The sequence below is a fragment of the Chiloscyllium plagiosum genome, unplaced genomic scaffold (assembly GCF_037043375.1).
Source record: "Chiloscyllium plagiosum isolate Xiang-an unplaced genomic scaffold, Cpla_swu_hap1 HiC_scaffold_15, whole genome shotgun sequence".
Lineage (NCBI taxonomy): Eukaryota > Metazoa > Chordata > Chondrichthyes > Orectolobiformes > Hemiscylliidae > Chiloscyllium > Chiloscyllium plagiosum.
The window spans coordinates 23,630,619-23,655,056 of NW_028270153.1; the positions used below are offsets into that span (position 1 = coordinate 23,630,619).

At 39.5% G+C, this 24,438-nt stretch overlaps 1 protein-coding gene across 1 annotated transcript in view; it reads left to right on the plus strand.

The window, feature by feature from the left end:
* ntsr1 (neurotensin receptor 1 (high affinity)) overlaps positions 1–24,438 on the plus strand; it is a 49,032-nt gene that overhangs the window by 10,701 nt on the left and 13,893 nt on the right. The window contains exon 2 of the mRNA XM_043710614.2: positions 8,915–9,116. Coding sequence (XP_043566549.1) covers positions 8,915–9,116 — 202 coding nt within the window. The remainder of the gene's footprint in view (positions 1–8,914; positions 9,117–24,438) is intronic.

Genomic DNA, 24,438 nt, shown 5'->3' on the forward strand with positions numbered 1-24,438 from the left:
AAGACTGTAACCCAAAAGGAAAGCTCATCTGATATCATGAACAATGATAATACCATTTGCATCCAGTCTAATATATATGACACTCAGGTTCCTTTTGAAGATAGTTATTCTTTGTAGCAATGTATTTTATATTCATCTTGGCTGTTGTGTTATACTGCAAGTTGTAGTACCATTTGTGCAGAGTAAGCTCTTGTTTTTAAATATCATTGCAGGCAGACATTTGAAAGTAATATAGAAAAATAGCATGCATGTTGTAAATCTGAAATAAAAACAAACTGCTGAAAATACTCAGCAGGTCAGCCAGCTTCTGAGCTGGAAGAAACAGCAAAACAGCTGATGTTTCTGTTCAATGACCTTTTATCAGAACTTGAAAAGTTTGGAGATGTAATGGGATTCACAAAGTACAGAGGTGGGAAAAGGAAAAGGACAAAACATAAAGAGAGAGTCTGTTATAAAGTAGAAAGCATGAGAGATTAAATGACAAAATGGATGATAACAAATTTCAATAGGTCTGCCTACAAGGGGGGTAAATGGAACTTCTTCATAAAATGTAAACCTCAAGGTTCACTTACACATAAGCATCTCATTAACAGATCAACAATTTCTGTGTGTGGATATTAGTTCTCAGTTTGTCAATTTGTTTTGTAGACTGCTGCTGTTTCTGCACTGATCATGCATGTTTGATGTACCAATTTAATTCCGTTACCAATTTATACTTCTTAAACTTCCAGAAACAGTGCCAGAGACCTGGGTTTAATTCCTGCCTCAGGCAACTGTCTGTGTGGAGTTTGCACATTCTCCCCGTGTCTGCGTGGGTTTCCTCCGGGTGCTCTGGTTTCCTCCCACAGTCCAAAAATGTGCAGGTTAGGCGAATTGGCCATGCTAAGTTGCCCCTAATGTTAGGTGAAGGGGTAAATGTAGGGGAATGGGTCTGGGTGGGTTGCTCTTCGGAGGGTCGGTGTGGACTTGTTGGGCAGAAGGGCCTGTTTCCACACTATAAGTAATCTAAAAGCCTAAATCAAAAAGAACAAAGCGTAATACGACACAGGAACAGGTCCTTTGGTCATCCTAGCCTGCACTGGCACATTTTGCTCTTCACACTAAAACTGTCTTCACTTACAGTATCTACATCCCTTTATTCCCTTCCTATTCATGTCTATGTCCAGATGTTTCTTGAATACTGCTATCGTGTCTGCTTCCACTCCCTCCTCTGGCAGCGTGTTCCAGGCACTCATCACTCTTTATGTGAAAAACATGCTTTGCACATCTCTTTTAAACTTCCCTACTTGCACCTTGAACCTGTGTTAGGAGTAATTTACCCCTCCACATTGGAAAACACTATCCATGCTATTCACAATCTTATAAACTTCTGTCAGGTCACCCCTTAACCTCCTGCCTTCCAGTGAAAGCAAACCCAGTCTATCCAACCTTCCTTCACAGCTAAAATCCCCCATACCAGGCAACACCTTGGTAAGCCTTTTCTGTACCCTCTCCAAAGCATCCACACCCTTCTAATAGTATGATGACCAGAACTGTATGCAATATTCTAAGCGTGGCCTAAAGTTCTACAAAGCTGCAGTGCAACTTGCCTATTGTTATATTCAATGCCTCTTCCAATGAAAGCAAACATGCCAGTAGGCCTTTTTAACTACCTTGTCTATCTGCCTTCAGTGATCTATGGACCTGCACACCCAGATCGCTCTGCATATCAACACTCCTAAGGGTTCTGCTATTCACTGTATAACTTACACCTGTACGTGACCTTTCAAAATGTATCACCTCACATTTGTCTGGACTAAACTCCATCTGCCATTTTTCTGCCCATGCCGCCAATTGATCTATATTCTGCTTTATTCTCTGACAATCCTCCTCACTATCTGCAACTCCATCAATCTTTGTATTGTCCACAAACTTAGTAATTAGACCAGCTACATTTTCCTACAAATCATTTATGTAGCATGAACAGCAGAGGTCCCAGCACTGATCCCTGTGGAACATCATTGGCTACAACTCTCCGTTCTGAAAATCATCCTTCCACTGCTCCTCTGTGTCTCCTATGACTAAGCCAATTCTATTCATCTTGCCAGCTCATCTCTGATACCATGTGACTTTACCTTTTGGACCAGTTTGCCATGTCAATAAACTAAATTAAATAAAGTTCATTAAATTAAAAGGCTGAGTTTATTGGTTTATTATGAGTTCCCTAAAATTGGTGCAGATATTAATTACAGCAATACTTCTTACTTCAAGTACTATATCCTACCAACCTTCACAACTTAGAAATTAGTATATTGTAATTTCCCATAATTAGAATAGCAATGCCTGTGCTATCTATATTGACTCATTGCACAGACTCCCAACATATTGATCTATTGTGTATCATTGATACAACTACAGACTGAGTGTAGCTTGTCTCTACATTAGAACAGGCTACAGAATTCAGACTATGATATTATAAACAAAGAGCAGTGCTATGAATATTTAACAAAGTCATATCATATTCCTGACACCATTTTGTTAATGGAGTCATTAGCACATTTCTAGTAAATGGATTGGCACTGCTGTTAAACTAACAGAGAGAAGAGCTTGTTTTGACCATATATTTTTCTATGATAACATTCTTAAAGCTAATTTATGGTTTTAAACTGCACTCAGTGTATGGATCTGTGCACAAATACATTGTAAGCCAACCTTATTGCTCATATTAAATTCATGCTCCATCACAAATATGAAATAATGCTTTAATTTATTCCAGTTACAATAATTGATGACACAGAAATGATTAAGTATGAGGTCACATTCTTACCACCAATTGGCATTATTTAAAATTACATTGACTCACAACTTGGATGGAGATTATACATTTTCTGAGGTCAGGTAGCCATCTAACAATTGCCACTGCAGTGAGAATTGATTTCCATTTCCAGAACGACTTTTAAATTTGTAGCTCAAAGCTGCTCTGACTTTCGATTCATTTTTTGGTCCTTTCTCCTGACAGAGGTAAGAATGCAGGAAATATAGAAACAGAAAAGTTATGAAACAGAAGCAAGACATTCAGCCCATCATGTATGTTCACTTGATAAATAGTTGTCCAGCCCAATACATTTTTGAATTCTTGGTTCTGTAACCTAGTCCTGCATATTTTGGAAATTGAAGTATAGAGATAATTTTATATAATATTTCACCACCTCCATCTTTCAGTGAGTGCATTCCATCACCCTTTGAGTGAGAAAAATACATTTTACTCAAATTCTCTCTCATTCATTGCCAATTCTTTTAAATCTATGGTCCTTTGTCATTGACCTCTTTGCAAAGGGAAATAGATCCTTACTAACCACTCTACCTAATTTTATATACTTCAATTAAATTCTGCCCCGCTATCTTTCCGACTCCAAGAAACATAACCCAGTCTAATCAATTTCTCCACAAAGCTGAAATTTCCCATTACTAGAAGTACCCTTATAAATCTCTAATGCTATCTTCGCTAGTGCAGTCATATGCTTCCAATAACACAGTGGCTCAGTATTCTGAACTGTGGTCCAACTAGCATTTTACTTAGTTTTACCATAGGCACCCTGTTTTTATATTTTCTGCATCAACTAGTAAACAGAATATCCTGAATGCTATCTTACCACCTTATCGACATGTCTTGTTGCCTCTAATGTATAACACTATGTAAGTAGAAAAATACAGAGGCTCTCGCTAAGATTATACAAAGTACTGGTCAGACCAAACCCGGAATACAGTGAACTGTTTTGGTCTCCTAATCCAAGGAATGATTGACTGGCATTGGAGGCAGTCTGAGAAGGATCTCAAGTATGGAGAGATTTTCTAATGAGGAGAGATTGAGTATGTTGATTTTGTATTCATTGGAGTTTAACAGAATGAGAGGAGATTTTATTGAAACATGCAAGATTCTTAGGGGGTTGACAAGGTAGGTGCAGAGAGGTTTCTTCTAGTGGAAGTAGAAACTAGGAGAGAACCAGATGGCTAATCTCAGACTAAGGAGATGTCCATTTGAGATAGGAAGTAGAGGTGCCGGTGTTGGACTAGGGTGGACAAAATTAAAAATAACCTGGTGTTCTGTGATTTTTAACATTTAAGACAGAGATTAGGAGAACTTTTTTTTCTTAGAAGGTGGTGAATCTGTGGAATTCTTTACTAAAGAGGGCTGTCGAGATTGGTTTATTATGTATACTCAAGGATGACATAATGATTCAGGAAATTAAGTGTTATGAGGATAGAGCAGGGAAATGGACTGAAGATAATCAGATCATGATTGTACTGAATGGTGTAGAGGACATGATGGACTGAATGGCCTACTACTTCTGCTGTCTAATATTCAATATAATGTATTGAATTCTCCTGAAGAATGCAAGGCAAAAAATTTCAACTAAACATCTTCATTTAGCAATACTGAATTTTCATACTACTAATTAGTGCCTCTACTAATTAGTGCCTCTTTGTTGTAAATATACTAATGCAAAACATGCCAACTTGAATGTGGAAGGTGTCTATAAATTACATGGTTGCATAGCCATGCAGAACTGGGAATGTGCTGCCTATGGTACACGCAACCAACATTCCCTTTCAGAGGCTCACACACACATTCCCTGTCAACCTTAAAGGGACCTCACACAACAAACAGAGGAAGGGTCTAAGGAAAGATCATTGGACCCAAAACGTTAAGCCTGATTTCTCTACACAGATGCTGCCAGACCTGCTGAGCTTTTGTAGCAATTTCTGTTCCTGTAGCTGTTGTTGAAGCGTTGCTTACTGGTGAATTCACAATCTCCAAGGGCCTTCAGACATGCAGCTGCAGATGTTGGAGTCTGTATATGATAGATTCACAGCAGATAGCTTCACAACAGATGATTAGTTCTAAGGATTCACATACCAAGCAGGACCTCCAACTCTCACACATGAAGGATCAATTTGATAGATAATTGATTTTTTTAACCAATGACTCACACTTCAGAACTACGCATACTGCTCGACCTGTTAAATATTTCCAGAACATTTGGTTTTCTTTTGTATCTCAAATCTATATCTTCAAGGTAATTGACCATTTATCACCTGAAAAGAGTTTTCAAATGCTTAGTTTACCAAAAACTCTTTTGATTTCAAAACCTCTATTAAATTTCCCTGAAAATTATCTGGTTAAGGAAGAACAAGGCTAATTTTTCTTTTCCCTCGACATTACTGAAACCCTTCATTCCTGTTGGAATTTGGCCTTTATTACTTGGGAATTGGAGTTTAAAAATAAGGAGGTCTTTGTGAACCTGTATTGGGTGTTTGTAGGGCACACCTGGAGTACTGTGTGTAGTTTTGGTTCATCTATTTAAGGAAAAATATGGCTGTACTGGCATTAGAAGTAGTTCAAAAGAGATACACTCGACTGATTCTTGGGATGACGGAGTTGACTGATCATGACTCCTAAACAGGTTAGACTTTCATTTGTTAGAGTTTAGAGGAATGAGGCGTGGTTTCTTTTTCAAACATATAAGATTCTGAGGGGCCTTGACAAGGTAAATGTTGAAAAGATGTTTATACTAATGGGGGAATTTCGCATTGGGGGATATTATTACAGAACATGAGGACACTCATTTTGAACTGAGATGGAAAACAATTTTCCCAGAGGCTTATGATCGTCTGTAATGCTCTGCCCCAAAGAGTTGTGGAGGTTAGGCTGCAAAGTATTTAAAGAGGAGGCAGATTTTTGAAAGGTGGGGGACTTGAGTGCTATGAGGAGCTGTAAGAAAGGGGAGTTGGAGCCTGGGGGAGATCAGCTATAATCTTATTGAATGGAAGGACAGGTTTAAGGGCTCATGCAGCCTACTCTTCCTCCTATTGCTTATGTTCTTATATTCTTATAATGTCAGTCTAGTAAATCTTTGTACCCTTTCTGGGGTTCATTCCTAAAGGTCTGAATTGAACAGCTATTTGCAAAAGTTCAGCATAACATAATGGATTATATATTGCATGTCTCTTTCATTATCCTCCTTTACTCAGATTGAACCTAGACCTTTATAATGCCAAAACAGCTATGCAAAAGTATTGCAAAGAATGGTTTCCTAATTTTACCCTGAAGTCTGGCTGTGATCTGATGAAGATGTGAGCTCTGTTGGAGAGCTCAGTATGATGTGAAAAGCTAATTAACAGCACTTGATATACTTGTTCCATTCATCCGTACCTGCTGACCTATACCCACCCAAACAATTAACATCATATGAAATGACACTTCAGGAAAGCATTATCTTTTCTCAATACAATTGCTATGGGTTAATATTTAGAGCCAATTCTCACGCAATTACCTTAGTTGGTAGTATCAAAAATTCTGAATTTCAGCTTCTGTTGGCGTGCTGCTTGACTGCCCTTAGTCACAGTGTGGCTGGTGCTGATTTAACTCCAGATTTGTGTTTCAAATGTACTGTTATCCCATACTGGATTACGGACTGAAGTGTTTTACTTCGCTGCCAAGTATATGGAAGAGCTTCATATCATCCTAAGGGAAGAATTTGAAATCTGATTCCTGTTTGTGAGCTTTGGCAGAATATTTGTAACATTGACAATGCTCAAAAGAGTATAGGATAGCTTAAAACAAAACATTTAAGAAAAGAATCACAAGCAATACATGAAGTTAAGGTCATTTTAAATAGTTATCTTTACAAATTGTTCACATTTGTCAGCAGATCACTAACCTGCGATGTTAAGATGCCAGACATAAAACATTGTACTGAAAGGTGGCATGAAAGAGAAATTGAGGCCTGGGCAGATCAACTATGATCTCATACAATGGTAGTATGGACTTGAGGGACTGAATAGCCTGTTCCTGCTCACATCTTTTCTGTTTATGTTTTAAGTGGCCTAAACCTTGTACTAAGACTGTGTCCCTTTAGTCCTAGACCCCTCCCACCCTTATCCATCCTTCCTGCACTTACATTATGGAGCCCTGTAAGAATTTTATATCTTTAATGAGATTTCCTCTCATTTTTTCAAAACTTTAGATAGTATAGGTGCAGCCTTTTCATCTTTGTCTCATAAGTTGATCCTATCCTCCCAACCTGGTGATCCTTCCTTAAGTTCCCTCAACAACATCTGTATCCTTTTTTGGGTGATGTTATGATCCCTGTTGATGGTAATACTGGACAAGTCAAATCCCAGCATGAAGCTTATTCTTATAGACCAAATAGTTTTATTTTTGTTATTTATTTACAATGGTGTTCAGTTGCTGAATATATAGACAAGAGGGTTCCAATGCATCTTTAATAAAATAAAATAAGTTTATTATACAAAGGGAAAAGAACAGTACATGGAGGAATGATAATATTGGAAGATGCTATCATAAACAGTTAAGTGAAAGATTCAGCTCTTTCTCCAGCAATATACTTTACAGACACTGAACCCCAAAACAGTATCACTCCTATTTTCACTTTAGAGTTTCTTACTCAACTAGTGAGGTCACAAGTGTTTCCTTTCAGACCACATTCCTTTCTGCACATTCATCACTGGTGAAAAACAGCTTGTTGAAAAACTTATTTTAGTTAAAAACTTAAGTAGTTTCTCACAAGAGCCTTGATAATAATTTGGATTAAGTCACATGCCTTCTTGAAAAGGCGAAAGTGAGGACTGCAGATGCCGAAGATTAGAGTCAAGATTAGAGTGGTGCTGAAAAAGCACAGCAGGTCAGGCAGCATCCGAGGAGCAGGAAAATTGACGTTTCCCCAGTTTTGTTAAATGTGATTTCTCTTTCAAATGCTGCTCAAACCTATTATCATTCCAATCAAGGTGAAATAACAGAACTTTGATTGCTTTGATTAACCAGCCAAGTCATCACCAGAGCTGAACACTGGAGAGCCACTTAGTGTAAACATTCATTGTTCTCATCAGAAGTCAGCCAAAAGGGAACCTGGGCCATGTGTTGAGTGGTTGTCACCTCAATCATATCCATTTAACATGAACTACTGAATATACCACCATAACTGCAGACACCTATGTACGACTGGCAAAGCTGTTTGTTCACTGTAGGCAGTGGATTAGGAAGCTGTGATCTCCCCAATGGCACAGAGTACAGAACGATCAGTTCCAAAGGTCCACCCATCCCCAGCAACAAAAATAGATCAGTAACAACAATTACTGTGGCAACAGCACTTTGCATGGGAGCAAAACTTCCTGAAGAAGGAACATCATCTTAGGAATAGCAGATACCAGATGAACAGTGAATGGAAGTGCATGTTAGAAGATGTTCTATAAACTATGAATGTACAATGCATATGCAGAGACTGTCCAGAAGTTGAACTGATGAGACATGTGATTCTGTTAACAAATGATCATTTTCCTTGTGGTCAAGTACGCTGAGCAACATATGTCACTTGCAACTGCAAATTATAGCGTGTGCAATGTTTGTACTTTTTTTCTGTGAAAAGTCTAGGAGAATGGTTGGGAACATTTGGAGAAATACAGTTGTTGCTTTAAGTATTTAGATAGTTTGTCATTGTCATATGATCTGTACCTCTGCTGCAAGTGCCTTTTGTGAGCAATCTGTGACAAGTATGAAAGACACATCACTTTTAACAGTGGCTGTGCCTTCAGTCATCTTCCTACACCTTTCCACCTCATTACCTTGCTTTTGTTGTTTAGCATTTTTCTTAAAACATAGCTGTTTGAATTAGTTCTTGATGATCTGACCTTAATACCTCCTTATGTGTTTTGGTGTCATATTTTGTTTTAAAATGCTCCTATAAACCACTTTGAATAGTTTCATTATGCTAAAGACACTATATAAATATAAGCTGTTATTGTAACAGTTTGGAACACAGCCCATCAATTTTCAGGGTCATTTCAAAGCTATATTGCTGATTATTACAGCCTTATTTTTCTATTTTCTAATTACACCCATTTGTCTTATTTGTAGGTGAATGCATTTCTCTCCTTTGTTATACCCATGGTAATCATTTCAGTCCTGAATACAATCATCGCCAATCAGCTAATAGCGATGTTCAAACAAGCAGCTCAAGATGGCCAGGTGTGCACAATTGAGGGAAGGCAAACCATGCTAAGCATTTCAGTGGAGCCAAGCCGTGTCCAGTCTCTCCGACATGGAGTTAAAGTTCTCCGTATGTATCAACCTTACATTATTTACTTATGTTATGAATAATGCATCCTTTGGTAAAGAACTTTATTGTGCAAAAACTGTCTTCATCCATATCACTCTGACATTACGTGACCAGTGGAGACTGTTTGTATCTAATTTGATGTGAGCTGTGAGCCACACACACAAATGTCACTGATAGTTTCCTTGCAATATTCTGTTGACCAACCATTGTATTTCCAACAGAGGTTGGTGCCTACCTCAGATCCAGCCATGAGTCTGAGACACACAGTATTACCAAGTTCTCACTGATTTTCTGCTTCAATTATGACATCTGTCAGAACAAGCTTTTGCCAATATGGAACTAAATAAAGGTTCAAACTGGCTCTGTAAAAGCAGAGAGCAAAATCAAATTAGAATATATACCATCGTTGTTAACTCAATTTTATAAACTGTCAGCTGCATCAGCATAGAGGAAATATCATGACCTAAAGAGGGAGGGAATCACAAACCTATGAGTTGCATTAACAGTCGAAGCCTATTCCCATTTTTAATAAAAAAATTTAAAAGCTATGGATCAGGAGAAATGCTCTCTTAGCCAGAATACAACATTTTAGGCATTGGAGGTTGGAGCAGACAAGTGGTAAAGGTGAAGAGAAAGGAAGATTGGAATGTTCAGCCAGTTACTGAGATAAATAAAATCTCCGCAGGCCTAGCATTACTGTTTGGGAATGTTAGCTGAGATTCACCGTTCATCTGGGGGCCTCATAAAGAGTTTCTATTCTTTATTGAAGCCTGACCAATATTTACCAATGAGACGGCACCATCTCCAGTTGTGACGCAGTTAATTTTTATGTGATGATATCCTTCCAAGCCATCAATGATAACTCCGTCACTTCATTGCTGCATCTATAAGTGACAGTAGACTTGCTTGCCATCAGAAATGTTTCTGTCACTTCCCAAATGCAAAGGAAGGAACAACAAATGAGTGTAAAAGGAAAATACAGTTGAAATCTGAAGCAAGCATATACAATGATGGAGAACCTCTTCAGATCTGGTAGCATCTGTCGGGGAGAAACAGAGTAAACATTTGAAGTCTGATGTGACTCTTCTTCAGAACTGAATGCCTGCTATGGTTCTTCTTCAGAAGAGGGAAATATTCCTTTAATAAGATTCAATACTTCCACTTGCACAGGTCCAAAATGATGGCACGAGGGCATTTGCAAGGTCTTTGCATAGTAATGCTATTGCATATATATTTAGGAGTGGCTGTGTCCAATTAATATGACGATGGCATCAGTCTACATACAGAATAATACAAATTAATGGATAAGAACCTGCCAGCAATAAATTTGTGACAGCTTACAGTGGCACCTTTAATGAACGAAGCAGTTAGACTGTATAGCTGGTGGTTTCAAGTAAGCCTTGATTGCCACAAAATATAGCCCTTCACTTCAGGAGGCGACATCAACAATCTGCTGGGGTTAACTGACAGCAACCATTTCAAATCTGATATAGTTCCTTTCCGTTGTGTACAAAGGAATCATTACTGCATGTTTGGTTCAGTCATGATTGCAGATTGTGAAATCCTGCAGATTCATCATCTGGAAGTGAAAATGACCATAGCCACAATTACACTGTCTGCTGTATTGGTAAAAGGTACTTAACTCACTGTCACTGGCCTCAGGTCTTCTTGCAAGATGACACAGAGGCCACAGACCTCCTGCATGAGATTCACTGCCGATAAAGGCACTGTGTTGAGAGATGTCGGCAAAGCTAACCTTTCACCTTGTAGGCCTTCAGCTGAGTCCAGTGCCTTCTTTTATGACCTGCCTTGTGTTCAATCTCCTCTGTTACTTCCAGCAACATGTGGCTACATTGTATATGCTGCAGCTCATCTTCTTTGCAGCTGCTGGCCCTCCCTCTATTGCCACAGCCTTCCTCATATTTTTAAATGCCTGAGGATTTCTGCCTTGAACACCCTTTGAGACACACAGTTCCAAAGACCACCAGTGTGGATAATTTAATCCAACCTGTACTCAGAGTAAAAAGTCTCTAGTCCAGGCAATGTCCATATGAATCATCTCTGTGCTCTCTCTAGTGTAGTCACATTTTTCCTGCAGTGCAGTGACCAGAACTGCAGGCGGTAATCCTGCAGTAACCTAACCAATGTTTTACACAATTCCAGCATAATCTCTCAGCTCTCGTATGTTATGCATCAGACAACACAAATAGGCATCCTATATGCATCCATGCCCAGCCACGCGCTGTCTGTATACCCACATTAAAACATCTATGGGTATGGATCTAAGGCCTCTTGGTTCCTCTGTATTTATTACTATCCTACTATTTATTCTGCATTCACTGTTATTCCCAGATGCAATATCTCATATAGCTCCATTTAGTCATCCAGCTTGCTTGTCTCCTGAAGGAAAGGACTGGAGGCTGCTTATCCGAACCGAATCAGCAGCAATAGCCATGTGCCAACATAAAACTCTGTCTATGGCTGACGGAAGACTTACTATTTTTACTCCCTTTATTGATGAGTTCATCTTAATTTCACACCTCCATGACTTCCCACTGTGCACTCACCTCCTCTGAACTGATGGCTTTGAATTTAATGGCAATGATGTTGTCCATGACAGCAGTCCGGAAAGCCGTGTTAGTTCTGTCATGGCTAGTTCTGGGAGTTGCAATACAATTTTGTGCTTATCAGGCAATTAACTGCCTGATGCTTGGATATTTGTCCCTTTGAGGAAGAATATCTTGCCTCTAAATGCTGTCGGATAGTCAGAGGTACAGCAGTGGCCATGGCAGAAAGAGGTCCTTAATTAACCGGTCAAAAGCTTCAATTGGCCTTTGGAAGTGAAGGATGTTCTTGATTTCCCCAACCCCCTACTGGATCATGAGGAGCTAGGAAGGTGACAGGCACCCTTTGGCTGCCTAAACCCCGATTGTCCTCAGAGATGGATTACTCCCACGTACATGACTTGTGAGATAAGGCTAAGGAATGACTGTACACACCAAAAGGCTATTACCTTAATGATTGCAATTGCCTTCGCACCTCAGGGATATAGGATCTCGTCCATTTCACTCCTTATTCATTCTGGCAAAGATGAAAAGAAATGGCAGCATTCTGTGATGCCAGCCTGACGGCATTTTGTATAAATTGATTAGATTAGATTAGATTAGATTACAGTGTGGAAACAGGCCCTTCGGCCCAACAAGTCCACACCGACCCGCCGAAGCGAAACCCACCCATACCCCTACAATTACCCCTTACCTAACACTACGGGCAATTTAGCATGGCCAATTCACCTAACCTGCACATCTTTGGACTGTGGGAGGAAACCGGAGCACCCGGAGGAAACCCACGCAGACACGGGGAGAACGTGCAAACTCCACACAGTCAGTCGCCTGAGTCGGGAATTGAACCCGGGTCTCTGGCGCTGCGAGGCAGCAGTGCTAACCACTGTGCCACCGTGCCGCCCACCGGCTGCTGAACCAACTTTCATCACCCTGAGAAAATTCCAGATAGTTTATATAAATAGTGAGTGGGCAAAAATCTGGCAGATGGAATATAATGTGGGAAATTGTGAAGTTGTTCATTTTGCCAAGAAGAACGACAAAGCAGGGTATTACTTATGGAGACTGATTGTGGAATTTTAAGATGCAGAGGGATTTAGGTGTTCCAGTGCATTAGACTTAAGATCTTTATGTGTAGGTAAAGCAGGTGATAAAGAAGAGTGATGAGGAGCTGTCCTTTTTACGAGAGGAATTGAACATAAAAGTAATGATGTTATTCTTCAATGCCTAGAGGGCATTGGTGAGACCACATCTTGAATACTGTGTGCAGTTTTGGTTTCCATATTTATGGAAGTATGTAAATACATTGGAGGTAGTTATAAAGAGGTTTACTATATTAATACCTGGAAGAAATGAGTTGAATTATAACAATAAATTGGACAGGCTTGTTCCAGTAAAGGCTGACTTGATTGAAGTGCATAAAATCGTGAATGGTCATTACAAGGTGGACGTGGGAAGGATATTTCTTTTTGTGGGTCAGTCTAGGACTAGAGGGCGCTGTTTTGAAATTAGGGTTTTCACTCTTAAGACAGAGATGAGGAGAATACTTTTTCTCTGAGGATTGGGTGACTTTGGAACTCTGTGCCACAAAAGCCAGCAGAGGCTGTTTGTTGAATATTTTTAAGACAGAAATGGATAGATTTTTGTTAAGCAAGGGAAGCTAAGGCTATTTGAGATAGATGGAAAACATGGAATTCAAAATACAGATCAGCCACATCCTTATTGAATGGCGAATAGTCTTATGGAGCTAAATGGTCTTTTTCTGCTTGTGTTTTGTATGTAAGTACATTGTCTCTTTCATTACAGTTCAAAATTCAAAAATTGGCAGATGTGTTACTAATACCAGTACTGTGTGAAAACTTCTCATTGAACATGAGAAAAAAGTCATACTTTTCAACAATTGTCAATAACAACACTGGCATCTACCTGACAATGTGGAAAATTGCCCAGTTATGTCCTGTACATAAACAGCAGGGCAAATCCAACTTGGCCAATTAAAACCCCATCAGAATACTCTCGATCATCAGTAAAGTAATGGAAGGTGTCATCAACAGTGCTATCCAGCAACACTTGCTCAGCAATAACCCTCTTAATGATGCCCAGTTTGTGCTCCATCAGGGCTACTCAGCTCCTGACCTCATTACAGCCTTGATTCAAACATAGACAAAAGAGCTGAATTCCAGAGGTGAGGTAAGAGTGACTGCCTTTGACATCAAGACCACATTCAACTGAACATGGCATCAAGGAGCCTGAGCAAAACTAGAATCAATGGATATCAGGGAGAAAACTCTCCATTTGTTGGAGCCATACATGGCATATAGGAAGACGATTGTGATTGCTGGAAGTCAGTCATCTCAGCTCCAGGACATCTCTGCAGGAGTTCCTCAGGGTAGTGTCCTCAGCCCAACCATCTTTAACTACTTCATCAATGACCTTCCCTTCATCATAAGGTCAGAAGAGGAGATGTTTGCCGATGATTGCACAATGTTCAACCATATTCGTGACGCCTCAGATACTGAAGCAGTCCATGTTCAAATACAACAATAGCTGGACAATATCCAGGCTTGGGCTGACAAGTGGCAAGTAACATTCATGTCACCTAAATGGCAGGCAATGACCATCTCCAATTAGAGACAATCTAACACCATCCCCTGACATTCAATGGTGTTGCAATCAATGAATGTCCTACTAACAATAAACATTGACTAGAAACTTAACTGGACTTCCACATAAATATAGTGGCTACAAGAGCAGGTCAAAGGCTGGTGAGTGACTCATTTCCTGATTCCCCAAAGCTTGTCCATCATCTACAAGAAGTGTGATGGAATATTCCCCATTTTCGTGGATGGAAGCAGTTCCGACAACTCTCAAGAGGCTTGACACATTGCAGGACAAAGTAGCCCGCTTGATTGGCACATCCACAAACATCCATTCCCTCCACAACTAACGCTCAATATCAGCAGCATATACTATCTACAAGATGCACTTCAACCAACTCACCATCCTGACTTGGAAATGTATTGCCGTTTCTTCACTATCGCCAAGTCAAAATCCTGGCATTCTTACCCTATAGGAGTATGTAAACTGTAGCAATTAGAGAAGTCAACTCACCACCATCTTTTCTGGGGAAACTAGGGATGGGCAATAAATTCTGACCAGTCAGTGGTGGCCATATCCCACAAGTGAATAAAAGAAAGATAATATAAATGCAGCATTCCTGTAACCAAACTTGGCCCTGCATTGTTTAAATGAATGCCTGCACAGTAGGTAATAACGAGGTATTTCAACTTGATTCCACATCACAAAACAATTATGTCTGACATTGAAAGCTGCCTTCTGTGCTAATCAAAGAATCAAAAAGTACAAACAAGCAAATTTTGATCTGCAAGATGTTGGTAACCAACCATCTCCATTGCCAAATTATTGAGTCAAAGTCTTTAAACACTGGAGTTTGTAACCTCATCACCACCCCGCCTGGCTTGACCCCTTCATTGTCCATAAATTGTCACATTGCTTTTATGGTATCGGGAATTGGATGGGCAATTGTCTTCACTGATTGCCACAATCTTGGTTCTTTCATTATTGACAATGGTCTGAGGTGGAACCAGCCTTTCAAAGCTTTTGTGTTATATGTGTCACTGAGATAAGCTTCTGACTGTACCGTCATACCATTAACAAGCCCATCTACTTCCACTTCCATGACCTTGCTTGACTCCACTCCTCAGCTCATCTGATGCAGAAATTGTTATCTGCACCTTTGTGAGTTGAATATTCAAAGACATATCTGGCAGCTTCCTATTTTTATATTCTGAGCAAATTTGAAGTCATCCAAAACTCTGTTCCCATATTCTAACTTGCATTATGTCGCATTCATCCATTAATTTAGGTGTTGGTCACTATCTTTGAGGAGAAAGTGAGGTCTGCAGATGCTGGAGATCAGAGCTGAAAATGAGTTGCTGGAAAAGCGCAGCAGGTCAGGCAGCATCCAGGGAACAAGAGAATCGACGTTTTGGGCATAAGCCCTTCTTCAGGAATCCTGAAGAAGGGCTTATGCCCGAAACGTCGATTCTCCTGTTCCCTGGATGCTGCCTGACCTGCTGCGCTTTTCCAGCAACACATTTTCAGCTCAGTGTTGGTCACTAGTCAAGCAACACCTCAATTTCAAAGTTAAATATATTATAATTCAACTTTGCCACGGGCTGGTTCCTCCCTTGACTGTAATCTTATCCAGTTTTTCCCTCTGAAATGTCTGCACTCTTCCAATTCTGGTATTTTGAACATTCTGGTATTTTTAATGTTCGTCCACAGAGTAGCTAAGTAGAAACTGTTCCAACATATCACAGGATCAAAAATGAGAGAACACTGATTTAAATTAATTGGTAAAGGAAGCAAAAGTGACATGAGGGAAATCGTTTTCACGCAGGAAGTGCTTAAAGACTAGAATACACAGCTTGCGAATGTGGTGGAGGCAGGTTCAATTGAAACACTTATAAGGAAATTAGATTTTTATCTGAAAAGGATGAATATGCACAGTCATGGGGAAATGTTTAGAGAATAACAACAGGTGAATTGTCCATTCAAAGAATTGATGAAATCTTTGTCATCTACTCTATTATTTCCAAGTGTAGCTGTGTCAGATTTGGTTTGATAATGCTCTTAAGTACCTTGGAACATTTTATCTAAATAAATGTTGCCATTATGTTTGTTGTTGTCATTGTTGTTGAACTTATTTTGGCACACTTCCCAAACTTGGGAAATGTTTTTACATCTTTTCCCCTACTTGTGGATATAAGAGACGGTATTGTTATTGTCAGTCACTTCTTGCTATGCTCCCTGTCTATTAAATCACTTTGTGAAGGTAACACTTTCATTCTATTCAATTCACTTCACTACCCTTCTATCCTATGACGTTAAATAATGTATGAATTCAATTCCATTGCAATGTCATTTTCCATTGATTCATCCATGTATCTACTGTTCAGGTATAGGCTTGGACAATGAATATCAATACACTGCTGGTCATTTGTTGGATTCAATCCATTCATTCTCTAATCAATGATTTATGTTATACCCACAGCCCTTAATTGATAATGCCCCTTTTTACTACATTGAAAGTGCTGAGTGTGTGTGGTTTTGCTGACTACAATATTCAATGGGATGCTTGAATTTCCAAATAAGGGTTTAATGCATGAGAAATAGGATGACAAGAATAAGGAACATTTTGACATCCATGCTAGCCTACAACAGTCTGACATTCATTTCTCTAATTCTTTGTGTATATGATTCAGATATGAAGAAAGGTCATGTCATAATACTACGGATTGTTGCATTCTCTCTTGATCTAAGTTCAAAATGGATTAAAATTGAAGCATCGTAGATACTTTAGCCATGGGAATCCTTTCATCAGTAGCTTTTTGGACTGTTTGCATTGTTGCTTTGTATTCGGAAGATACAGAAAGAACAAACAGTGTGATCACTAGGGTTGCTCAGATATTTGAAACCTGAGTGAATCATATGTCATTGATGTTTAAAAATACTTGCAGGGCCATGAATGATGTTTAGACTACCCCTGTTGTCTTGTCCAAACGGTTGGAATCGTAATAATTCTGATGTGACATTTTATCCTGGCTGAAGCTTTTAGGAATAGCTAGCTTATGCCCTACAGTGTTCCTCACAGTAAGTCAGATAACATGCAATATCATGACAGAAGATTCACATCATGATAATGCACAATGTTTCATACCACGAGCATATGTATTTAAGTCACTGCTGCAAACAAGTTGTTTTGCATCATTTAGTCATCCTACACTTTCTATTGTGAAGTGATTACTGCTGTGTCATTTAATAGTCATTGGGACATGTAAGATAGTAGCCTAAATCCCTCTCATTTTAGCTCTGTCTCTGCAGAGATGACTATCTATACTTGCTACCACCTACGGGAAAAAAGTAGAAATGTGAGTCTCAAAATGTAGGAAATTGTGGAACTATTGGAAGTCCATAAATACTGAAGAGGGGTCACTGGACCTGAAACATAAAGTTGGATTTCTGTCCACAGACGCTGCCAGACTTGCTGAGATTTTCCAGCAATTTCTGTTTTTGTTTCTGATTTCCAGCATCCATAGTTCTTTTGTTTTCTTTTATCATTCCAGAAAGCCTATAGAGCTCATTTTCTGAATTGCAAATGTTTAAAAGATTTGCCTTATTATTAAATTAGATTTTATTTCAAATACCTACAATTAATTGAATTTGTGTCCTCAGCAGGAACAAGACTCTACTACTACAATTTTGAACTAAAAGAAAACACCATTAGGCTTCAAGGGATTTGATCAGGACTGGAACTTACATTAAATTTGTATCAATTTACATTGCTCGGTTTTCTCTAGTAGTTAATGATAGAACCGTAGGAGTATATGAGGTCAGAAAATACCACTGTGACCACCTAAGGGATCTTATTTGACTCAATTGTTCTCTTTGATGAATATATATCCTGTAACACTCATGTTAAGATTATTGGTCTGTACTGTACTACCTCTCTAAGCAGTCTGTTCCATATATTTTGCAACACCTGTTAAAGCAATGAAATTTAAAGTTGTTCAATGTTATCTGGTTTAACTCGAAAATAAATTGACATGTTATCCTCTCTAAGAATGTACTTCAATATTAGATCATGGAGTGATCATCTCCATCATGACAAGCTTTGATCTGGCCATTGCTAGATCAGACAGTTCATTGGTATTTGGTTCTTTGGTGGGGTTTTCACTTCTGAGTAGAGTAAAATTTGCAGGATCAGTCTTAACCACTTTGATGCACAATTTCCATTGTGTAGTAATAATGTTAGATGTAGAGATTAACATACCTCCTACGTTCCAGCCATTTCTCAAAGGAAGAAATATCAGGGTAGCAAGAAATACCGTACAGGTTTTTTTAAAAAATTGATGGATCTCACACCATTATGAGTGATCATTTACAGAAAAATGGACTCACTAATCTTTCAGTAAGCAGCCAGTATGGGAAAGTCCATAATCGAGTAGAGAACCCAGAAGGGAAATGGAAAGCAGATGTGTCGTTAACAGAATACTGTTCAGTCTCCTCCTACGCAGCAGCTACCCCAGTTCACAGCTCAGCCTGTTTCAAGTGAACAGCAGAGCAGTTGTTCAACACAAGGTCATTATTCAAGTGGGTTTAAGGTATCTGAATGCAGTGTCCATACTTCATGGCAGAGGTCACATGAAGTCACTAGCAACAATATTTATACATGATTACATGCCAATTCAAATGTTTTACACAAAAAATTGCATGTCATCATATGCATTTTAACTTCCCCAAAAAGTAAATTTACATATGACTAGTCTCGGCCGAAGCAGATCATTATTACCATCAGCTTACACGTATGCATTTCATACAGCCCTTTAATCTTATGGATCTCTTTATGGTACATGTATGTCATTGTCATTGACTGTTCATCTGGGTATTTCCCAGGAAGTGTTGCTCTTTGTGTTACTTGTTGCTAAGGTACCAGTTGTTGTTCTGTTTCTGGTGTGGTTTTGCTGTTGAACTTGGAGTCTGATGGTGGATGGTTAATGGGTGAGGAGAAAGTGAGAACGGCGAATGCTGGAGATCAGAGTCGAAGACTGTGGTGCTGGAAAAGCACAGCCAGTTAAGCAGCATCCGAGGAGCAGGACAGTCGATATTTTAAGCATAAGCTCTTCATCATGATGAAGGTTAATGGGTTGGGGCCAGTCAATGGTGATGGTGGGGTCATGGTGGTCTCTGGGCTGAAGGAATATCCTCCATCTTCCTCAGAACTAGTAAGTGTCATTGTGGCAGGAAGACTCCAATACCCCATCCTGCCTTCATGCACTGTTTTACAGTGCCCACACCCACACCTCCCAGAGAGCTAGTAAAATCCATTTCTCGGAATGTTTATCAGGAGGTTAAAAGCTGTCCTTCCCATGATGTTCTCCGTATTCAACTGAAAGAATGGACAGCCACAGACTATGGCAAATTCCCAATAATGCTTCTGGCAGACAAAGGTTAATGGGTGATCTGTGTATGTGGTACATTCACCTCTTCTTGATCAGCTACCTGCCTTCTTCCATTGTTTTAACAGTGATTGGCCTTTTTGTTTCTGTATTGGCAGCCCACAACTCTGGACATAGCTCCATCTCCCTATCGGTACTTGTGCTTTCTTACAGTTCTGCAATGCTTACCTCAGTGCCACTTCTGGCAGTATTTTGAACATACAACCCAGCAGTATGTACAACATGGGGATTTTACTCAAATTGTTTAAGATATCTGCCTAAAGTGTGCATGCGCTGCGCAGTAGAGGTCGCATGACTGCAGCAGATGAGGAGAGACATTTGTATGTCCGTACCTTTCAATTCAAAACAGAGCCAGTTGTCGGAAGAGAAAACCAGCAGCTGATCACAACCCGTGAGTGATGTCTTGGAACAGTCCCCAGGCTATGCAGTTTATGAATTGTGTGTTTTTAGAACTGTCTTAGATATTGATAGGTTAGGAGTATCAAAGGATATGGTAGAGAAGAGACAGATTGATTTGAGGCACACATTAGTTGGAACATGAATGAGTGGTGGAGCAGGCTCCAGGGGCAGAATGATCTATTCCATTGCAGTGTTGCTGTCAAGCTCAGCCTTCTATGTCAGCTATATCCATAGAATACATAGAATCCCTATAATACAGAAACACACCGTTTGGCCCATCGAGTCCACATTGACCCTCTGAAGAGCATCCCACTCAGACCCACCCCCTACCCCTGTAACTCTGCATTCCTCATGGCTAACCCATCTAGCCTGCACACTATGGTCAACTTAGCATGGCTAGGTGACCTAACCTGCACATCTTTGCCCTCCTGATGATGAGCTTTGCCTGCCAGCAGCAAGAATTGGGAATTTGCTGTAGTCTGTGGCTGTCCGTTCTTTCAGTTCAATATTCAGAACATCATGAGAAGCACAGCTTTTAACCTCCTGATAAGCATTCCGAGAAAAGGATTTCACCAGCTCTCTGGGAGGTGTGGGTGTAGGGCACTGCAAAACAGTGCAGAAAGGTAGGATGGGGTATTGGAGTCTTCCTGTCACAATGATGCTTTCCAGTTCTGGGGAAGATGGAGGATATTTCTTCAGCCCAGAAACCACCATGGCCCCACCATCACCATTGGCTGGCCCCAACCCCCTGAGACATCATGCACTTGGCTAGAGAGTAGCTACCTTTTGTGATATCTTCTTCTTCCAAGTGTGCTCTCCATTTTGCTCCATCAAAGTAGAGTCCTACATTGATTTTGAAATTCAGCCCCTTTTTACTGAGCATCCATATTGTATGTAAAACTGCATAAAATATTCTCACTCTTGAGCAAATCTCTTGTCATGATTTCTGTTACAAAATACTTGCAACAAGCGTTGAAACTTTATTTATAGAGCACTTTAAAGTAGTAAGACATTCCAAGGTACTATGCAGGAGTCCTGTTAACAAAAATTGCCATTTAGCTTCATAAAGTGATATGAGGGCAGTTGGCCAAAGCTTGTTACAATGGGTAGGTTTTAAGGTCTGACTTAAAGGAAACAAGAGACGTAGAAATGCACCAAAATTTAAAGAGGTGATTTTCAGAGCCTTGGCAGCTGAAAGAATAACTATGAATGGTTAAGATCTTTGATCAGGCATGCATCTGAGCCATGCAGTTTAGAAAAAAATCAAAGTTCAATTCCCATTTTGAATCTGGGATGCCCGTTGCATGGGAAACGCTTGAGATCTGGTAACAGGGACTTCACTGTACTAAAGTTGTACTCACAATCAGAGTATAAACAGTAATTTTTATTTTGTCACAGCTATGAGGAGATCTAACTAAACATTTACCTTCTGTTGGGGCCATGTTTGACATCAATACTCACATCAAGATTAGATTTAAAGAAAATTCCTTGGTTTGCAAATAACTTTAATGTTGTGTTTTGTCTTAGAATTGGTGTAAATTGCCAGCTTGAAATAAACATTCTCAAGGTCTATAGCTTGCTCAAGATGGTGTGTGAAGCTGCCTATCACTTCCATTGGTCTTGACAAAGATTCACATTTCGCATAATAGGAGTTTAAATGGCAGCTGAATATGGTGATGTAAACATTTTTCACTATAGTTATTGGTAAAAAAAACACAAGTGACAATAAATCACTCCAATGTAGTCAATTCTATTCTTTCCCCTGAATCCCTTAAACATTAAAAATTTATCTTTCTGCGCACTAAGTATACTTAACTTCACAGCCCTTTGCAGTAAAAAGTTCCACAGATTCACTACCCTTTGAGACAAGGAATTAATCCTCACTTCTATCTTAAGTTGCTTTGCTCTTCTTGGAAAAAAGCATATGGTTCCTTTTACAGCTATCTTGAAGAACATCTGCAGCTTGGTTTAACATCACATCCAAAAGATGGACATCTTTCATTTTCAGAAAATGATAGGAATCTCTCATTATAGAAGAAATATCATACCACAAAGCAGCTACCACTTCAAAATAGAGAATCCAAAAGGTTTTGGAGATAGTAATTAAATTGCAATAACATTAGCACAAGCTGCCTAAAGAACAGCTGTTTTATATTCAATGCCATGTCCAAGATCTCCACCTCTGCAAAGATATGATCATACAAATTCAAACAAATCTCATCTTATTGGCATATTGCAATACAACTGACGCAAAATCAATAAAATGACCACGTCCTTTCTGAAAATGGGAGCAATGTTGTCAAGGACAGCAAGACGCCACTTATTAATTTGTAAACTAAAATTGATCTTCAGGACCAAGTACTGAATTTTTAAAAAAAAACACAGAAGAATTAGAAACAGGAGCAGACTATTTAATTCATTCACTAAGAATGCTGGTCTGAATTTTATTTTTATTCATTCGCGGGATGTTGGCTTCAGTGGATGCGGCAGCATTTATTATCTATCCCTAATTGCTCTTGAGAAGATGATGGTGAGTTGCTCCCTTGAACTGCTGCAGTCTGTTTGCAGTGTGTAGACCCACAATGCTATAAACACTGGAGGAACGGCAATATATGTCCAAGTTAGGATGGTGAATGGCTGGGAAGGGAACCTGTAGGTGGTGGTGTTCCCATATATTTTTCACCTTAAACTTTCTAGAAGGCAGTAGTTCAGTTTGGAAAGTTCTGTGCAAGGAGCTTTGGTGAATTTCAAAAGTGTATCTTGTGCACAATGCTGCCACTGTTCATCAGTGGTGAAGAGGGTAAATGTTTGTGGATATCGTATCAATCAAGCAGGCTGCTTCAACCTGTTTTTTTTTTCTTTGTATTTATTTGTGGGATGTGGGTATTGCTGGCTGGCTAGCATTTATTGCCTGTCCCTAGTTGGCCTTGGGAAAGTGGTGATGAGCTGCCTTCTTGAACTGCTGCAGTCCACCTGCTGTGGGTTGACCCACAATGCCCAGGATTTTGACCCAGCAACAGTGAAGGTATAGCGATATATTTCCAAGTCAGGATGGTGAGTGGTTTGGAGGGGAACTTGAAGGTGGAGTTATAATGTCAAGCATCTTGAATGTTGTTGGAGCTACACCCCTCCAGGGAAGTGGAGAGTATTCCATCACACTCCTGACTTGAGCCTTGTAGATAGTGGCTAGGCTTTGAGGAGTCAGGAGGTGAGTTACTCACTGCAGGATTCCTATTCTCTAATCTGTCCTTGTAGCCAAACGATTCAAATGGCTAATCCACTTCAATTCCTGGTAAATGTTATACCCAGATGTTGATAATGAAGGAATAAGTGATGATAATGTCATTGAATGTTGAGAGGCAATGGTTAGACTCTCTCTTGTAGGAGATGGTACTTGTATAGCATAAATGTTACTTGCCACTTGTTAGTCCAAGCCTGCATATTATCTAGGTCTTGTTGCATTTGGATATGGACTACTTCAGTATCTAAGGAGCCTTAAATGGTGTTGAACATCATTATCAGCAAACATCCCCATTTCTGACCTTATAATGGAGAGAAGCTCCATTGATGAAACCGGTGAAGATAGTTGAGCCTAGGACACTACCCTGAGGAACTCATGTATAAACAGCCTAGAGGTGAGATGATTGACCTCCAGCAACCATAACAACAGAACATGAAAAAATTCTTCATAAAGATAGAAAGTGAAGTGGCCCAATCCAAAAATAGGATTCTAAATCTAGACAAAGGAAACTATGAAGTATAAAAGGGTGACTTAACTGAAATGGGCTGGATAATTTCAGAAAAAGGCATGTTAGTGGACAGGCCAATGTTTACTATTTAAGGAGTGAATGCATTCATTGCAGCAGTTTCATATTCCTTTGAGATAAACAATGCAACACCGTAAATAGTCCAACAACGGATAATGTAAGGATTAGTATTAGATCCAAACAGAAGTCATATCAGGTCACTCAAGAAAGTATGAAGCCTGACAACTGGGAGTGGTTTAGAATTCAGGAAAAAGGATGTCTGACAGGTTGATTGAAGAGGGTAAGGAAGGGGATGTGATTAAATTTGTATGGAAAACAAAAGGAGACTGTATGAGCTTCTGTGGATATGTAAAATGAAAAATATTAGTGGAGACAATTATAGGCCCTTTCAATCTGAAAGAGGAGAATTAATAATAGAGAAGGAAATGGCAGAAAATTGAGCAACTACTTTTTTTCTGTCTTCACAGAAGAAGACATGAAACATTTGCCAGAGTTTGAGAAGGAGGAATTAAAGGAAATTCGCATTAACAAAACAAAGATGTGAAAATTAATG